A 15,876-nucleotide genomic window follows, 5' to 3' on the forward strand; every position below is an offset into this window, starting at 1 on the left:
AGAATGGGAGAAAATATCTGCAAACTGTGCATCCAACAAAGAACTAATATCCAGGATCTAAAAGGAACTCAAAGAACTCAACAAGAAAAAAGCAAGTAACTCCACCAAAAAGTGAGCAAAAGACACGAACAGATAGTTTTCAAAAGAAGACATATAAGCAGTCAACAAACATATGAAAAAATATTTAACATCGATAATCATCACAGAAATCCAAACGAAAATCACAATGAGATACCATCTTACACCAGTCAGAATGGCTATTATTAAACAATTAAAAAACAACAGAAGTTGGTGAAGATGTAGAGAAAAGGGAATGCTTATACACTGTTGGTGGTAATGGAAATTAGTACAACTGCTATGGAAAGCAGTATGGAGATTTCTCAAAGAGCTAAAAATAAAACTACCATTCAATCCAGCGATCCTATTCCTGGGTATCTTCCTAAAGGGAAACAAATCATTATATAAAAAAGACACCTGCACTCATATGTTTACCACAGCACAATTCATAATAGCAAAGTAATGGAATCAACCTAAATGTCCATCAACGGATGAGTGAATAAAGAGTATGTGGTATAGAGTACCATCAAGGGACGCAGAGCACGATGGTGGACTATAATGTTCCACCAATCATCCCCCCTCCCTTAAAGGACATCAACTTAACAACTATCTACACAGAAAAGACACCTTCATAAGAGCCAAAAATCGGGTGAGCCCTCATAGTACCTGATTTTAACGCCGTATTGCTGAGTCACTGAAGAGACAGAAAAAACAGTCCTGAATTGCTGACACCACCCCTCCCCAACACCGCAGAAGCAGTGGTGTGGTGTGGAGAGCATCTCTGTGTGCTGGGAGTGGGAGAGCACTGCAACTGTGAGGTGCTAAACTCAGGTGCTGTCCTGTTAGAGCAGAAAGGAAAACCAGAAACAGGGCGAAACTCAGGTAATGCCTGCCCACAGAGGAAGCATTTAAACCAGCCCTAGCCAGAAGGGAATCGATCCCATAAACCTTGCCACTGCAGGCTAAAGTGCTCTGTGCTCTAAATAAGCTTGAAAGGCAGTCTAAGCCATAAAGACTGCAACTAATAGGTGAATCCTAGTACTGAACTGTCAGAGATGGTGGGCTGACAGCGAGGGGCACACAATCTACTGAGACACCAGCTAGGGCGGCTAAGGGAGTGCTGGCATCACTCTCCCCTAATCCCAGGTTGCACAGCCACTGCTCCCAAAGAGATCCCTTCCTTCCATGTGAGGAGAGGGAAGAGTGGGGAGGACTTTGTCTTGCATCCTGGATATCAGCTAAGCAACAACAGGATAGGGCAACTGTCAGAGTTGTGAGGGCCCCATTCCAGGCCCTAGCTCCTGGATCCATTTCTAGACACGCCCTAGGCCAGAAGGGAATCCACCGCCTTGAAGGGAAGGACTTAGTCCTACCAATATTCATCACCTGCTAACTGAAGAGCCCTTGGGCCCTGAATAACCAGAAGTGATACACAGTTACTACATCAAAGGTGAGCCTCTGAGAATTGCTGGCTTCAGGTAAGACTCAGTACATTGCCACCCGTGGTGGCTAGGTACAAAGCTCCTTCTGCTTGAGAAAAGCAGGGGGGAAAGTAAAGGGAACTTTGGCTTGCACCTTAGGTACCAGCACAGCTACAAAGGGGTATAGCACCAAGCAGACACTTGATGGTACCAGATTATAGGATTTGACTCTTGAACAGCATCTCTAGACCTGCCCTGGGCCAGAAGGGGGCCCATTGCCCTGAAGCGTGAGTCTCTGGTCAGGTAGCATTTACCACAAGTTGACTGAAGAGCCCTTGGGCCTCAAGGGGACATTGGGGGTAGTCTGGCAGTACTCCCGATGACCTGTGGTGGCTGTGGGTACAGAGTGAGGCTCCTCTGACTTTGGAAAGGGGAGAGGAGTGGGAAGGACTGCATCCTGTGGTATGAATGCCAGCTCAGCCTCAGTAGAACAGAACACCTGGCAGACTTCTAAGGTTTTTGACCCTAGTTCCTGACTCACAGACAGCACCTCTGGACCCACGCAAGGCCTGGGGGAAGTCGCTGCCCAGAGAGGAGGAACATGGGCCTGGCTGGCAAGGAATGCGGGCCTGGCTGTCTTGGCCACCTGCCGACTGCACAGTCCCAGGGACTTACCGAACATAGGCAGTAGTCAAGAAGTGGTTATAGCATGTCCTCGGTGAGAACCTGTTCCTCCTCTGCTATCAGAATATATACAATATGCCTCAAATTTAAAGCCCCATTACAATGTAAAACTAGTACTCTATTAGTATGAGGAATTAAAGTTTTTAGAAAGATCTCAACTATATATTGGAATTAGATAGTCATAGTTAAAGGAAGCAATTAGATTCAGGGGAAAAAAAACCACAATGATAACAAAGTAATAAATTCAGATAGAGTCACTAAGATCTTTGAATAGTAACACTAAGATCTTTGAATAAATAAAAACAATTTTATTTATTTTTTTTTCAAAACTGAGTTTAGAAGAAAAAGTTCAGAAAAGACAGAGGGCTGTGACAGAAGCTGAAAGCAACTGAAAACGAGGTGGCCCAAGTGAAAAAATCAGAAGAAAAAGAAACTTGACTGGTATCAGAAACACTCACTGAATACTTATTCCATTAATTAATTAATGTATGTATTTTCAAACACGTGATGGGAAATTCTTATTAATATCCTAGAGGCAATACCTAATAATTGATTAAATCATCACAACTTTTGACAGATTTTAAAATATTTACTTATTTGGTATTAACATATAGCTTCATAAGCTTCATGAGGCTGGACAGGTAAGAAATAATGAAAGGAACATGTACACAATGAAATAGCACAATCATAGTATGGTGGGTCAAAAACAAATACATAAATAAATAAGTATACAAATAAAACTGGAAGTACCAAACTCAGTAGGGTGTAACTGGAAAGCCACAAATTATACTTCTTATGAATTGACAGTGCTCAATTTGACAGTGTGATCTGAGGAAGAGAAGTACTGCCTCATGGCCAAATGTACTACAAGTGAACAGCTATACCTAATAACGATGTAGACAAGGCATGAGAATAAAAAACCAAAACATCTGGAGCAGCTCATTTGGTAGAATTTTCAAATATTAAAGATAACCGTATATTAATAAATTGAATACATGTTCTGTTTCTCAGGTGGGTAAGTTTCTATTTCTTGCCAGGAAAGGTCAAGCACTGAAGCAACAGCCTATTTTTCTACCCGCAGCTCATTCTTTTCAAGGGAGTGAGGCCCAGTGGCCCTTGATAAGAAAATGAAGAGTAAAAAAAAAATGATCTTTTGATAAAGGTAGAAGAATCACCTTTTCCTTAGCTGATAAGGAATTTCTCTAAGAATTCTGGTTTTACAGACATTCCTAAATTCTAATAGCAAGAAATGTAATACCTCATAGAATCAAGGGACTGATTTTGAAAGAAACTACTTGGGGACAAAACTTGTAGTGAGGAACTAAAAAACATAAAAAAAATTGGAATGTTGTTTTGTAAAAATATGAGCTATAGGCTGAATGTTTTCTCCCTAAAAAACCAATCTAGAAGAAAATTTGAAAGTGTCCATAATTTCAGGGATAAGTCAACTATCCAGAGAAAAGAACTCCCCTCAACCCAACAACTGCAATAAAAGGAACAAACCACTTCAATATTATTAAGGATAACAATGGATTTATAAAAAGATGGTCAAAAACTAGCGAGTTCAGTCGATGTCTAAAAAATCCAGAGTGTAACTGGAAAATTTTTCTTGTGTTGTTGGAGATACACATATAGTGAATTTGGGATAAGAGAAGAAAATATGTATGAGTTGTCAGGAAAGGCTTTACAATTTTTGTTACATTATACTTCAGGGTTTGTTTTCCGAGTTTTGCTGGTCTGAAACTTCAATGAAGAACTTATTCAGTGGTGATTAGACCCTTTCCTTAAATGGATTATGCTACATATTAGATGGATTTGTATTTGACAGTCCATTTAATAATTTACAATAAAAAGAACTACCCGCCAGACTGATATTCAAGTTGGCCAGTCAATGAATTTTCTATCCCAAAGGAAAGACAATTTTAGAAATCAAATGAAGATCATAAGGCTACTTGATTATGTATGAAATCAGAGCTAGAATTCAGCTGCACCATGCCATCCAGGTATGCTTGGCCACTGGTCTAATGTGTCCACTCATTTTAACAAGCCTCTTCCCAATCTTCCAATTTTTAGTCCTCCAAGTTACTCCAAGTTTTAATACCAATTTTTAATATTCCAAGTTACTGTTTCACTTCTTCTGATTACATCAAGCTCTCCGATTGCTTAAGTGAAAATTTCTGTTTAAAAACTACCAGCTTCTGACTGTGTCCAATCAATAAGAATGTGTTTCTAACATAAAAAAAGAGTATGTCAAGCAAAATCTCAGAAAGAATCCTTTCATTAAGGTCTTCATTATTTGTGTCCTTATTAAGAGTACATGGCTAACTAAATTTACTAGCAGATGCCTCTTCAAAGCAGCATATAAATAAAAATTTAAATGCAGGAATAAAGCTCCAAAATCCTTTAAAAATCTGGGGATTCTATTATAAAACAATTTCTTAATACATCTACTTTAAAAACAGGAGTTTTCAAATACTGAAATTGCCACTCCTTTTTCACAAACCCTTTATGATCCCATGCTATATAAATGAATGATTTAAATAACTTCCAAGCAGCATTATTAATACTGATTGTTAGTTGTTAAGAACACACATATGAATAAAAAGTGAAGCAAAGCTGGGTTTGGTGGTGCACACTTGTAGTCCCAGCTACTCAGGGAGGCTGAGGTGGGAGGATTGCTTGAGCCCAGGAGTTCAAGAGCAGTTTGGGCAACATAGAGAGATCCCTTCTCTATAAACAAGCACACAAAAAGTAAAGCACTACAGATTTCAGTTGGTTATGAGGTCAAATCTATTATTTGTCACAGTGATAAAACTTCTACATGGCAGTTTAGATATTCTGCCATGTTGTTAAGTTTCTAGACAGCAGAGATTTTGTCTTGTATATCTCCAGTACTTAACACAGAGTTTAGCGCAAAGAAGGCATTCAATATATACTTTTTAAATAAATGGATTAGGGTAGAGGATAGGACTTACAATCTCACATTATAACAACCGCAGCTAATATTTATTGAGCACTCACTATGTGTCAAGCACTATTTAAGAGCTTTAACATGGTGTGAGGAGTTCACTCATTTAAATCCCCTTCAAAATTATCACCCTCATTTTACAGATGAAGAAACTGAAGCATACAGAGATTAAGAAACTAGCTCAAGGTCATTCTACTAGCAAGTGATGGAGCCACAATTCAAATCCAGGCAGTCTGGCTCCAGAGCTCAAGCTCTTAACTACGACTCCATACTATTTCTTTTCTGACATGGTCTCCAAGTTATATGATTCTATGATTCCATTTAGATAAAAAGGCTAAACTAATACAAAGATGGCAAGGGAAAACAAAGGGCTACAGACTAAAGTATTACAATGAGTGTTGCTTTATTTTACTGGAGCAGAAAGAAACTGTCTTGAAGTTTATAGTGCTTGAGCCTAAAAGAAGTAGCTGCTTCTCTTTATTAAGTCAACTTATTTTTGGTTGTGTTTAGAATATTATTAGCAACTATCCTTAAGAGGCCTTGGTGACAGATGATCCTGAAAACTGGCAAATATCATACCAAAAACTAATGCATGGATGAACAAATCTTACTATTTGGGTTAATTTTTTAAAATTTTATTTTATGACATTTTGCTGTTTTAAAAATCAGCTATGAAGGATAATAATGTTCAAAAATGGGACAGAAACATTAATGTGAAGTGTTTTGAGTTCCTTGAAAGAACTGTACTAGGAAACAAAGAAGAATGGAAAAAAGCACTGAAAACTGTTTCCTGCCAATCACTTCCTATCAAAAAAATAACTAACATTTACTTCTCTCTCTACAATTTAAAGAGTACTGTTAGGCCGGGCGCGGTGGCTCAAGCCTGTAATCCCAGCACTTTGGGAGGCCGAGACGGGCGGATCACGAGGTCAGGAGATCGAGACCATCCTGGCTAACATGGTGAAACCCCGTCTCTGCTAAAAAATACAAAAAACTAGCCGGGCGCGGTGGCGGGCGCCTGTAGTCCCAACTACTCGGGAGGCTGAGGCAGGAGAATGGCGTGAACCCGGGAGGCGGAGCTTGCAGTGAGCTGAGATCCGGCCACTGCACTCCAGCCTGGGCGGCAGAGCCAGACTCTGTCTCAAAAAAAAAAAAAAAAAAAAAAAAGAGTACTGTTACATAAAATTTGTTCAGTTGACCACCAACCCTGAAAATATCATTTCTACTTAGAAATAACATGCATATACTGACTGGGTCAAGCCGGAGGAAGAAAATAAAGGCAAGCTCAGAGAAAAAGGGCCAGATGTAATACTGTGTAACAGTATTCCAGTGACATTTTTCACTTACTGAGAAAAAATATATAGTGCAAGTCTTTCTATTTCAACAGCCCTACTGCTTAGCATGGCTGTATAACGATAATAATAATGATAAAGAATATGGATAACTAGGTGGATCAGGTAGATAGAGGATTTACCATGAAACTAGGGGGTATTTTAGGATTTCTCTAAGTGTATAGAAGGGGAAACATTAACCCTGAAGCATGCGCGCGCGCACACACAAACACATACACACACAAAATTGTTTTTTAGGTGCTAAATCTAATTCGCCTACTTATACTTATTATAAGGCTAGATTACATAACAACCTCAACTGATGCTATTTTAAAGAACTAAAACATTTAGGTGGACAAATAACTTTTCTTTTTTAATCATAAATCTTTGTTTTAAGTCTGAGAAAATATCATCTATAAACTATGGTCAATGAATATGATTTTTTTCATTAGAGAACATGCAATTAGATGAGTCAATCAAAATATTCTAGAATATTATAATCTTAAATACATATATCTTCTGTGCAAGGACAATCATTAAGAATTTCCAGTTATTTGTTACAGGCTCTTACCCCTTCTTTTGGGTCTGTGTGGAGTCCTCCTCCTGCATGACCATGCCAACATGTCCTCTTTTCTATCAGTGGCCATACCTGGAGAGCCTAATTGAAGATGATACCAAGCAGTCCATTAGCTATTACAGAATTTCAGATGTTTCAAAACCTGGCTTAAACTGTCTAATCTAATGAATGTTTCCAAAACAAATTCACAGGTATAGTATTTAGTCTGGCATAGTAAAGCAAAACACCTCCACAATTAACTTATAGCTAAATTTATATAAAAAATACTAAGATAGAACAAACTCAGTGAAGTCACTTTCTCTAAATAGCTTTTGAAACTGACGTTTAAAGGATTTAACCTGTTTTACACTTCTACTTGACTTACACTGGCTTTCCCAGTGTCATTCACTACTATAGTGCTGATAATCTCTTATTTCATTATTGGTAAGCAAGTATAATATACAGTTAATTTATATCTCACTTGCTTTCCTTGTCTGTACATTTCTGTTTTATAATTAATACAGTTGATTTTAAACAACTGATTCTTTTTCTTGTACTGGCTCATATATACATTTAGAAACAAGGTATTTTTTAATATCTCATAGTCTGTCTTATGCCTATATTGTAGTCATTTGCATACACTGTTTTGCCTTTCTTATTATGTGATAAATTTCTGAAGATCAGAGACAGTGTCTTTTATCTTTGTATCTCTCATGGAACATACCACATGGGCAAGGTAAGTTTCAATACTTGTTGGATTAGATGATTTTTCAGTAGCTATAATAATCAATAATTAATGAACAAAGGCACAGTTCTTTACAAACACAAATGTGTACCAATATCATACATAGCATAACAATATCAGCTCTGGGCCAAGCTATGAAAATGGAATTACAAAAAGCAAAAAGTGCCTTCTTGTTCTCACCAGTTGAGACAGAAAAAGTAATTGCCATAAACAGGATATTGATTTTTGGATCAATAATCTCAAAGCACTTTGTAAAGGAAAACATCAAAAGGTAATTCTTAGTCTGACAATATCTCTCTGTGCCATTTTTTCCTCTAAAAGATTGAGCAACAGGTTTTATCAAGGGGTCTGGTGAATACCACACAAGATAGTGAGGTCTTCAACAAAACAAAAGACTAAAATAGAAGTCAACTTAGTGGTGTCATAGACAATAAGAAGACTAAGCACATTTTCCCCTCAACACTTTAATAATGTAAAATATAATTCATTTCTACAGCCTCTGCATAAATTAGAACAATGCCTTATACCTTAATGGCAAATAATTATTAATCATAAAGAAAAAATAAACAAAATACCCAGAATTTAGACTGTCTTCTAATTTTCTAGTCTTTTCTATCATAGAGATTTATGGGTCTCATTTCAAAGCACTGGGAATTTTTAAAGATGTCTTTCACTTATATTAGCAATGAAAAATAACCTCATTGACATGTAAACTCAGCACTACCTACCTCATGGGCTCTAATAAGCTTAGAATCCCTTGATATTACTACTATCTGAACATTGGTAACATCAAAAAACATAAAGCATTTCACATATCAGATATAAACTAACAGGATAAATTTAAGTGTCAACAAGTTGCTATTACATTTATAAAAGCTTTCTGAAAATATTACTCTAGTTGGCACTGATTCAAGAGATTCGGATAGAATTTTCCAGGGATAGAAAACATCAAGACTTCCTCTGTATTTCCAGAAGCAGAAACATAAATTCTTATTCATCTTGCCAGCATTTAGAAAAACACAAAAAGGGAGATGTAAAATATGTAGTATACATTGGGAAATGCTCCAAGGGCTTACAGGTTTTTCCTAGCTATATGTAGATGTGTTTGCTCAATCTTACCTTTGCAGCATCTAAGAACTGTCTTGAACTGCCTTTTCCCAATCTCTGCCATGTGATACTTTTTAATGACTCTGGGATCTGCTGACAAGGAAAAAAAAGTAGGAGGAAGTTTCAGAGTGGACACTTAATATTCAAAGATTATTTCCTTTGTTCACAAACATACATAAAATTAAAACCACAGCCAATATTGGAGAGATGATTATGCTTTTAATATATGCCTAAAAAGACAAAAAACAGGCTGGGCCTGGTGGCTCATGCCTATAATCCCAGCACTTTGGGAGGCCGAGGCGGGCAGATGATGAGGTCTGGAAATCGAGACAATCCTGGCCAACATGGTGAAACCCTGTCTCTACTAAAAATATAAAAATTAGCTGGGCATGGTGGCGCGCACCTGTAGTCCCAGACACTCAGGAGGCTGAAGCAGGAGAATCGCTTGAACCCAGGAGTGGCGGAGGTTGCAGTGAGCCGAGATCGCACCACTGCACTCCAGCCTGGCAAAAAGAGCGAGACTCTGTCTCAAAAAAAAAAAAAAAAAAAAAAAACCAAAAATAAAATTGCGGTCCAGGTATGGAAGTAAATTGTATTACTCATTATAAATGTCAAATTGTACTTTCTTTTCATCCCCTTTCTTTCTGGTTTCATCCCCTTTCTTTCTGGTTTCTGTCTGTTTCTTTTTTTTTTTTTTTTTTTTTTTTTTGGTCTTCGCTTCTTAAATCCCCTAAAGTCTTCAACCCAATTTTTCTTAAATGGCTTTTATGTTCTTTTCAAATACTCTTTTGTTCTAACTCTCTTTACTGCATTTCATTATGCTCCACATCTTGTTTCTGTGCCGTCTTTAGTCTTAATCTGAATGCTAAATTTATATACTAGTCACAAGATGAGTTTTGACAAATGATTCTATGTAACCAGATGATGGACTCTGTAAGCCAATAGGAAAAAGCTGCTAAGTCTCCCAACCAACTGAATGGCCCCCCTCTTGGCCAAGGGGACCCCAAAGAAACCTGGAAGTCTAGTTCAGGCCTTGATGCTGGTTGAGGGGGTGGAATTGGACATGCCTCAATATACCCTCTTCCCTTTGGAGTTCAGAAACAACTGGCCAGTATTAATATTAAAACAGTGATCTTAAGACTGACAAAGCAGAATTTGTGACAATGAGATGCCAAATTCCAACCCGACTGCTATAGTATCATATGACAGATTCACAGGCCCTGAAGGAAATCGAAATATTTTATCCCAAAATAAATTTCTTTGACATATTCTGAAATGGCCCTACAAATCTGTCTCTTGTGGGGGAAATTTGTATTCCATAGAGACTCTCCTTCCCTTACTAAGTCTTTTCTGGAAAGTCTGACACCTTTTAAGGTCTGATAAGAGACAGTCACCATCTTTTATCTCTGAAGCTTGTGACCTGAAAGCTTCATCTACATGAGAAGAACCTTGGATTCCACAAGCCCCTGTTCAAACTCAAGCATTTCTTTATGCCGAATTCAACTCTTCAGGCAGGGCTTAACTCTTTCAACCTATGACCTGGAAGTCGCACCACCCCCCTGCCGCCTGCCCCCATTGTATAAACACAAGCTATAACCAAACCAACTTGGACATATGTTCTCAGGACCTCCTGAGGCTGTGTCATATGCCATAGTCCTTAACCTTAGCAAAATAAATCTGTAAATTGAGACCTGTCTCAGATAATCTTCAGTTTGCAACTCCAATCAAAGTTTCCTTGAGGCCATTTTTTCCTCGGTAACGTTTCAAAAGTGGAGCTGAAAGAAGGCAGAAGAATCTCTCCATGTGAAATACCACACAGACATCTGCAAAATGGACAGACACCTTTTTGAAATCTACCATCAATTTAGTGAGGAAAAAATTTGCTTCTCAGGTCAAGTCTCTCCCAAAGTATCAGAGGCATTTGAACCAGAGCAACTCCACCTTGAGTAGGGGCTTAGTAAAATAAGGCTGAGATGTGCTGGGCTACATTTCCAGGTGGTTAAGGCATTCTAAGTCACAGGATGAGCTATGAGGTCGGCACAAAATACAGGTCATAAAGACCTGGCTGATAAAACAGGTTGTAGTAAAGAAGCTGGCTAAAACCCACCCAAACCAAGATAGCGACAAGAGTAATCTTGTGTCGTCCTCACTAGTACACTCCCACCAGCACCATGACAGTTTACAAATACCATGGTGACATCAGGAAGTTACCCTATATGGTCTAAAAAAGGGAGGCAAGAATAATCCACCTTGATTATGTGCTTGCTTAGCACATAATCAAGAAATAACCATAAAAATCTGCTCTGCCTACAGAGTAGCCATTCTTTTATTCCCTTACTTTCTTAATAAACTTGCTTCCCCTTTTCTCTAAGGACTTACCCTGAATTCTTTCTTGCATGAGATCTAAGAACCCTCTCTTGGGGTCTAGATCGGGACCCCTTTCCAGTAACATCTTTCTGGCAACCACAGAAGAGACAATACTGAGGAAACCCCCAACCTAAAGGCTTTTGGGTAAGTGGTGAGGTCCAGCAGTATCTCTCTAGAGATCACCGAAGGGACTATACTAAAGAGACCCCTGACCCAAAGGAAAATCACCTGCGGACACCAATTGGTTGACTTTGGGTAGGTTGGGTGCATATACGCAAGTAAAGAATGGGATTGGTTAGACGCCCAACTTAGGGGTGTTAGAGCTTCTCCTAAGACAGACAGGGTTAAAGGTTCCTCTCAATAAAAGGCTGATCTTTTAGGGTTAGGGTCCTTCCTAAGATTTTAGGGTTAGGGTCCTTCCTAAGATTTAGGGTGTTAGAGGCCCCTCTTAGTAAAGTCCCTCTCAGCTGAGAACAGGTTTGGCACTATGGGATGTTAACCACAATTCTCTTTGGATTAATCTGTTTTGCACTTTTTGCTGATGGCTATGGATGACAGGATTAGGTATGTATAGGACCATGGGATATGGGGACATTTTGAGAGCTGATGGGACTGCTGGAAAAAATCCCTTCGCTACCGGCAAGCGGCCACCTGAACTCTTCAGTGTCGCTGCAATGGGTAGGTCTTTCTCTGGCCTCCCTGAGCTCTTTGCCTTCCCCTCCCAATATAGGCAATACTTTTCTCCCTTTCCTTTCCTTTCTCTCTCTGTGCGAACTGGTTGAATGAATAGTAAAAATCACTGTTTAGCTCCTCTGTAAAATTTTGATTAATTGGAAAAAGGATTTGTGAAGCTAGTCTTAAGCTGTAGTGAATCTGTTATACTTTGTGCTATGAATTTGTCTTTCTGTATCATTCTGTCATAAAGAGGAGTACCTTAAGATAGAACATGGGCTTAGGATCCCATAAACCTACTGTTCAAGACAGCCCAGAAAACTCGTCAGTCACATCCTTGGGAGCTTGACCTTGTAACCACGTGGCAGTGCTTTCTTTTGGTCTCTGCCAACACAATGGCAGCCACGGTGCAGGATTCAATTCCTGGCTTAAGGAATGACCACTTTGTGTTATCTGTGTGCCTTTCTTGAATTTTTCCTTTCTCTGAGCACCTGTGAAGTTACTTTTGGTAAAGTTCAAAAGCCAGAAATATCAGCCGGCTAAAGTCTGGTAATAAGAAATTTAAAAGGCCTTTTTTTTTAAAAAAAAAAGAGCACTATGGTTAAAAGTCAGCTTAATTAAAAGCAGATATTCAAGTTCTAACAGCCTGGGACTCCTTAGGAAAAAAGAGGAAGCGCCACAGATCCCATTTTGAAATAAACCTCTGTTTTCCTCATGAAACTTCAGGAATAAAAAGTAGATAGATTCCTCTCAAAATCTAAGGCTCTGTTCTATTTTGTATTCCATTATCTGACATTTTTTACTTTTGGGGAGGTAACAGAAACTAATTTGTATTATGAGAGAACTTTGGTGTGTAATAACTAAATAGGAAATATACTTTTGGGGACAGCTAATGGCACTTATGGGGAAATACTCAGCTCTGCAGGTTTGGATCAGAGAAGCATGCTCTTAGCCACCTAGGAAGTATGGAGATGTCCCCACCCCACATTGAGAGATTAACACTCCCATGGGGATGAGCTGATTCCCTCTTTTTGGGATCCAGAATCTGGTATAAAAATGGGACCCTTAATTTCTGGAGATCTGTTTTGCCTTCCAGCTGTGCCTGCTTATTAGGCCCTAGAAACTTCAGGCTTTAAAGAGAAACTTAAAAACCGGCGAATGAAGAACCTTACAGCTACAGGACCTTCTGTCTCTCTGGATATTTATATATGTTGTGTGTATGATGCTTATATCTAAAAGATCTTTGATTAATTGGCTTGATTATAACAAGAGTTTAGATCAAACATTTTATCAGAAAAGTAAAAATTGTAATGACTTTTAGTTCACATGACTTAAGTAATCTTTGGGAAATAGAAACAGTTTTACATCCAAGGTATGTAAAGAAAGTGAAATGAGTTTTTGGTAAAAGATTACAAGAAGGCATGGAAATATGGATTTTTCTGCCTAGATTAAAGGGTTAAAGGATTGTTTTAAGTTAGGATAAAGCTGAAAGTCTGAGCAAGTTGTGGAAGGTTTGTGGAAAATTAATCCTGTAAAAAAAATTACGTGTGTGACATATTGGCTAAAGTTAAAGGGGGTATTATTCAGTTTTTCCGTAAATTGAACACTGGAATAAAAGCACAATAGGTTTTTCTTAGAGCACTTATCTACTGTTTAACAAAAATTTTTGTAAAGGGTTATAAAAGGTTTATGAGAATCTTACCTTATCGTCAAACATTAAAATTGGGTAGATATGTCTATAAGGTTTTGTTAGGAATTGGGTTTGACATCAATAATGCACAAATGCAATGGTGAAATTTGGCTCATTTAGTATAAAAATCATACAGGAAGCATTGTCAAATATGAAATGGTATTTGACTTTCTTTGGGCTCTATTTATATACATATGTTACTAGTATCTGTTCCAAAATTATGTAAAACTCCTATAATCCTGATATAACTTTGTGTATATTATTAATAGTTATAATTATTATGTACAATTGTATGCCACAGAAGTAACCAAAACTTCCTTGAATAGTGGCTGTCCTAGGACTTTTTAATATACACAACAAGACAATTGTTGTCTTGTTCTGATCCTCTTCAAAAGGTGGTTTATAGTCAGCTATAGGACTTTGACAGGTGTTTCTAAATGCAGGTGTCTGATAACTTTGGAGATTATGAAATTAGGATAGAAAAAAAAAACTTTTAGGACTCTCATGCAGAGCTAAAATGTTGACGAATATCAAACAGAATAGGAGTTAATTGAATGTATTGAACTAATACAAGACTGAAGTAATCTTTTTTACTTTGCTTAAAATGTTGCTGATCCTTTGTTTTATTTTTCAGAGTCCAGAAAACTTTTAAGCTATTTACAGCTTGTAGCAATTGAGTAAAATATACTCCTGTAAACAAAATTTGGAGCCTATATGTTTCTCTCTACCCGATTTCTCTAAAATTTGGAAAATATTTGTGAGTATTCTTAATTTATGGAAATATAGTAATTTGCATAAGTGCAATAAGAAACTGTTTTCTTGGGTGGGCATGGTGGCTCATGCCTGTAATCCCAGCACTTTGGGAGGCCAAGGCAGACGGATCACTTGAGGTCAGGAGTTTGATACCAGCCTGGCTAATGGTGAAACCCTGTCTCTACTAAAAATACAATAATTAGCCGGGTGTGGTGGCGGGTGCCTATAATCCCAGCTACTCGGGAGGCTGAGGCAGGAGAATCACTTGAACCTGGGAGGTGGAGGTTGCCGAGATCACGCCACTGCACTCCAGCCTGGGCGACAGAGCGAGACTCCGTCTCAAAAATGAATAAATAATAAATAAAAATAAATAAACTGTTTTCTTTTGCAACAGGACACAATTGGAGAAACTGGCTATTTTACCAAGGCTTTGACTGCAATGGCATGCTTTCCTTTGAGGAATCTAACTTGACTTATAGAGTCAATAAAAGCCCCTTGGGAAAACTGGCCTCATACCTTGTCTACATAGTTCCTGTGCAGGGTTCCTAAACTATGGTAAGCAAAGAATGTCACTTTCTAACAGGTCCAGGAGCCCCAAATTATCTTGGGACCTCAAGAGGAAAGGAATTTAATCAACTGATAGGGATTTGAGGGTACTAACCCATGACTGGGCTTGGCTTTAAAAAAAGTCTTATCTAAGATTCCTTATGAAGCAGAGTTCCATCAAAGCCAATTGAAAAAGCCTATGTAGGCTGGGCATGGTGACTCACACCTGTAATCCCAGCACTTTGGGAGGCTGAGGCAGGCGGATCACTTGAGGTCAGGAGTTTGAGACCAGTCTGCCCAACATGGCGAAACCCCATCTCTCATAAAAATACAAAAATTAGCCAGGTAAGGTGGCATGTACCTGTAGTCCCAGCTACTCCGGTGGGTGAGGCAGAAGAATCACTGGAACTCAGGAGGCGGAGGTTGCAATGAGCCAAGATCGTGCCACTGCACTCCAGCCTAGGTGACAGAGCAAGACTCTGTCTCAAAAAAAAAAAAAAAAAAAAAAAAAAAAGCCTACGTAAAAAAAAAAATTATTCTTGTTGGAATTTATACAAATAATCAGGCCAAGCATAATAAAGTAAATCAGTCTTACCATGATTTATCTTTAGTAAAAATTGGAGACTGGAGAGAGAAAAAATTATGTTTCAAGAACTATGCTACACTTGTTGTTATATTCTAGTCTCAACAATCGTTTTAGAGTTTTTTCTGCAATTTAGACTGACTGCTTGTTCCTGTGAGCCAACCAGTGATCTCTGGCTGCTGCTCAGAAGAAACAAGAGGGATGGGTATTGTAAAAATCAAGATCAGTATTCTATTCTGGACACACTGGAATCAGCAACTCCATATCAGCTTGGTTCCAAGAGTTGCACAGTTCATTGAAAGCCTTCTAATTTAGTTTACTTGGGATAATTTTGCTTATTTTGCTTTACTGTTGTGGAATATATTGTTGTTGCACTCTTTGTGCAGGAATGCAGAA

General features: G+C 38.3%; 1 protein-coding gene across 8 annotated transcripts in view; it reads right to left on the reverse strand.

The window, feature by feature from the left end:
- ABCB7 (ATP binding cassette subfamily B member 7) overlaps positions 1-15,876 on the reverse strand; it is a 113,112-nt gene that overhangs the window by 53,734 nt on the left and 43,502 nt on the right. For 4 of the 8 annotated variants that reach the window (XM_077989447.1, XM_077989449.1, XM_015127701.3 and 1 more), the window contains exons 2-3: positions 8,882-8,962; positions 7,033-7,119 (exon numbers count right to left, since the gene is read on the reverse strand). In XM_077989447.1, the coding sequence (XP_077845573.1) occupies positions 7,033-7,119; positions 8,882-8,962 (168 nt within the window). The remainder of the gene's footprint in view (positions 1-7,032; positions 7,120-8,881; positions 8,963-15,876) is intronic. The other 4 variants (XM_077989448.1, XM_077989450.1, XM_015127702.3 and 1 more) reach the window with 2 other exon arrangements.

The sequence above is a fragment of the Macaca mulatta genome, chromosome X, assembly GCF_049350105.2.
Source record: "Macaca mulatta isolate MMU2019108-1 chromosome X, T2T-MMU8v2.0, whole genome shotgun sequence".
In the NCBI taxonomy this organism is placed as follows: Eukaryota; Metazoa; Chordata; class Mammalia; order Primates; family Cercopithecidae; genus Macaca; species Macaca mulatta.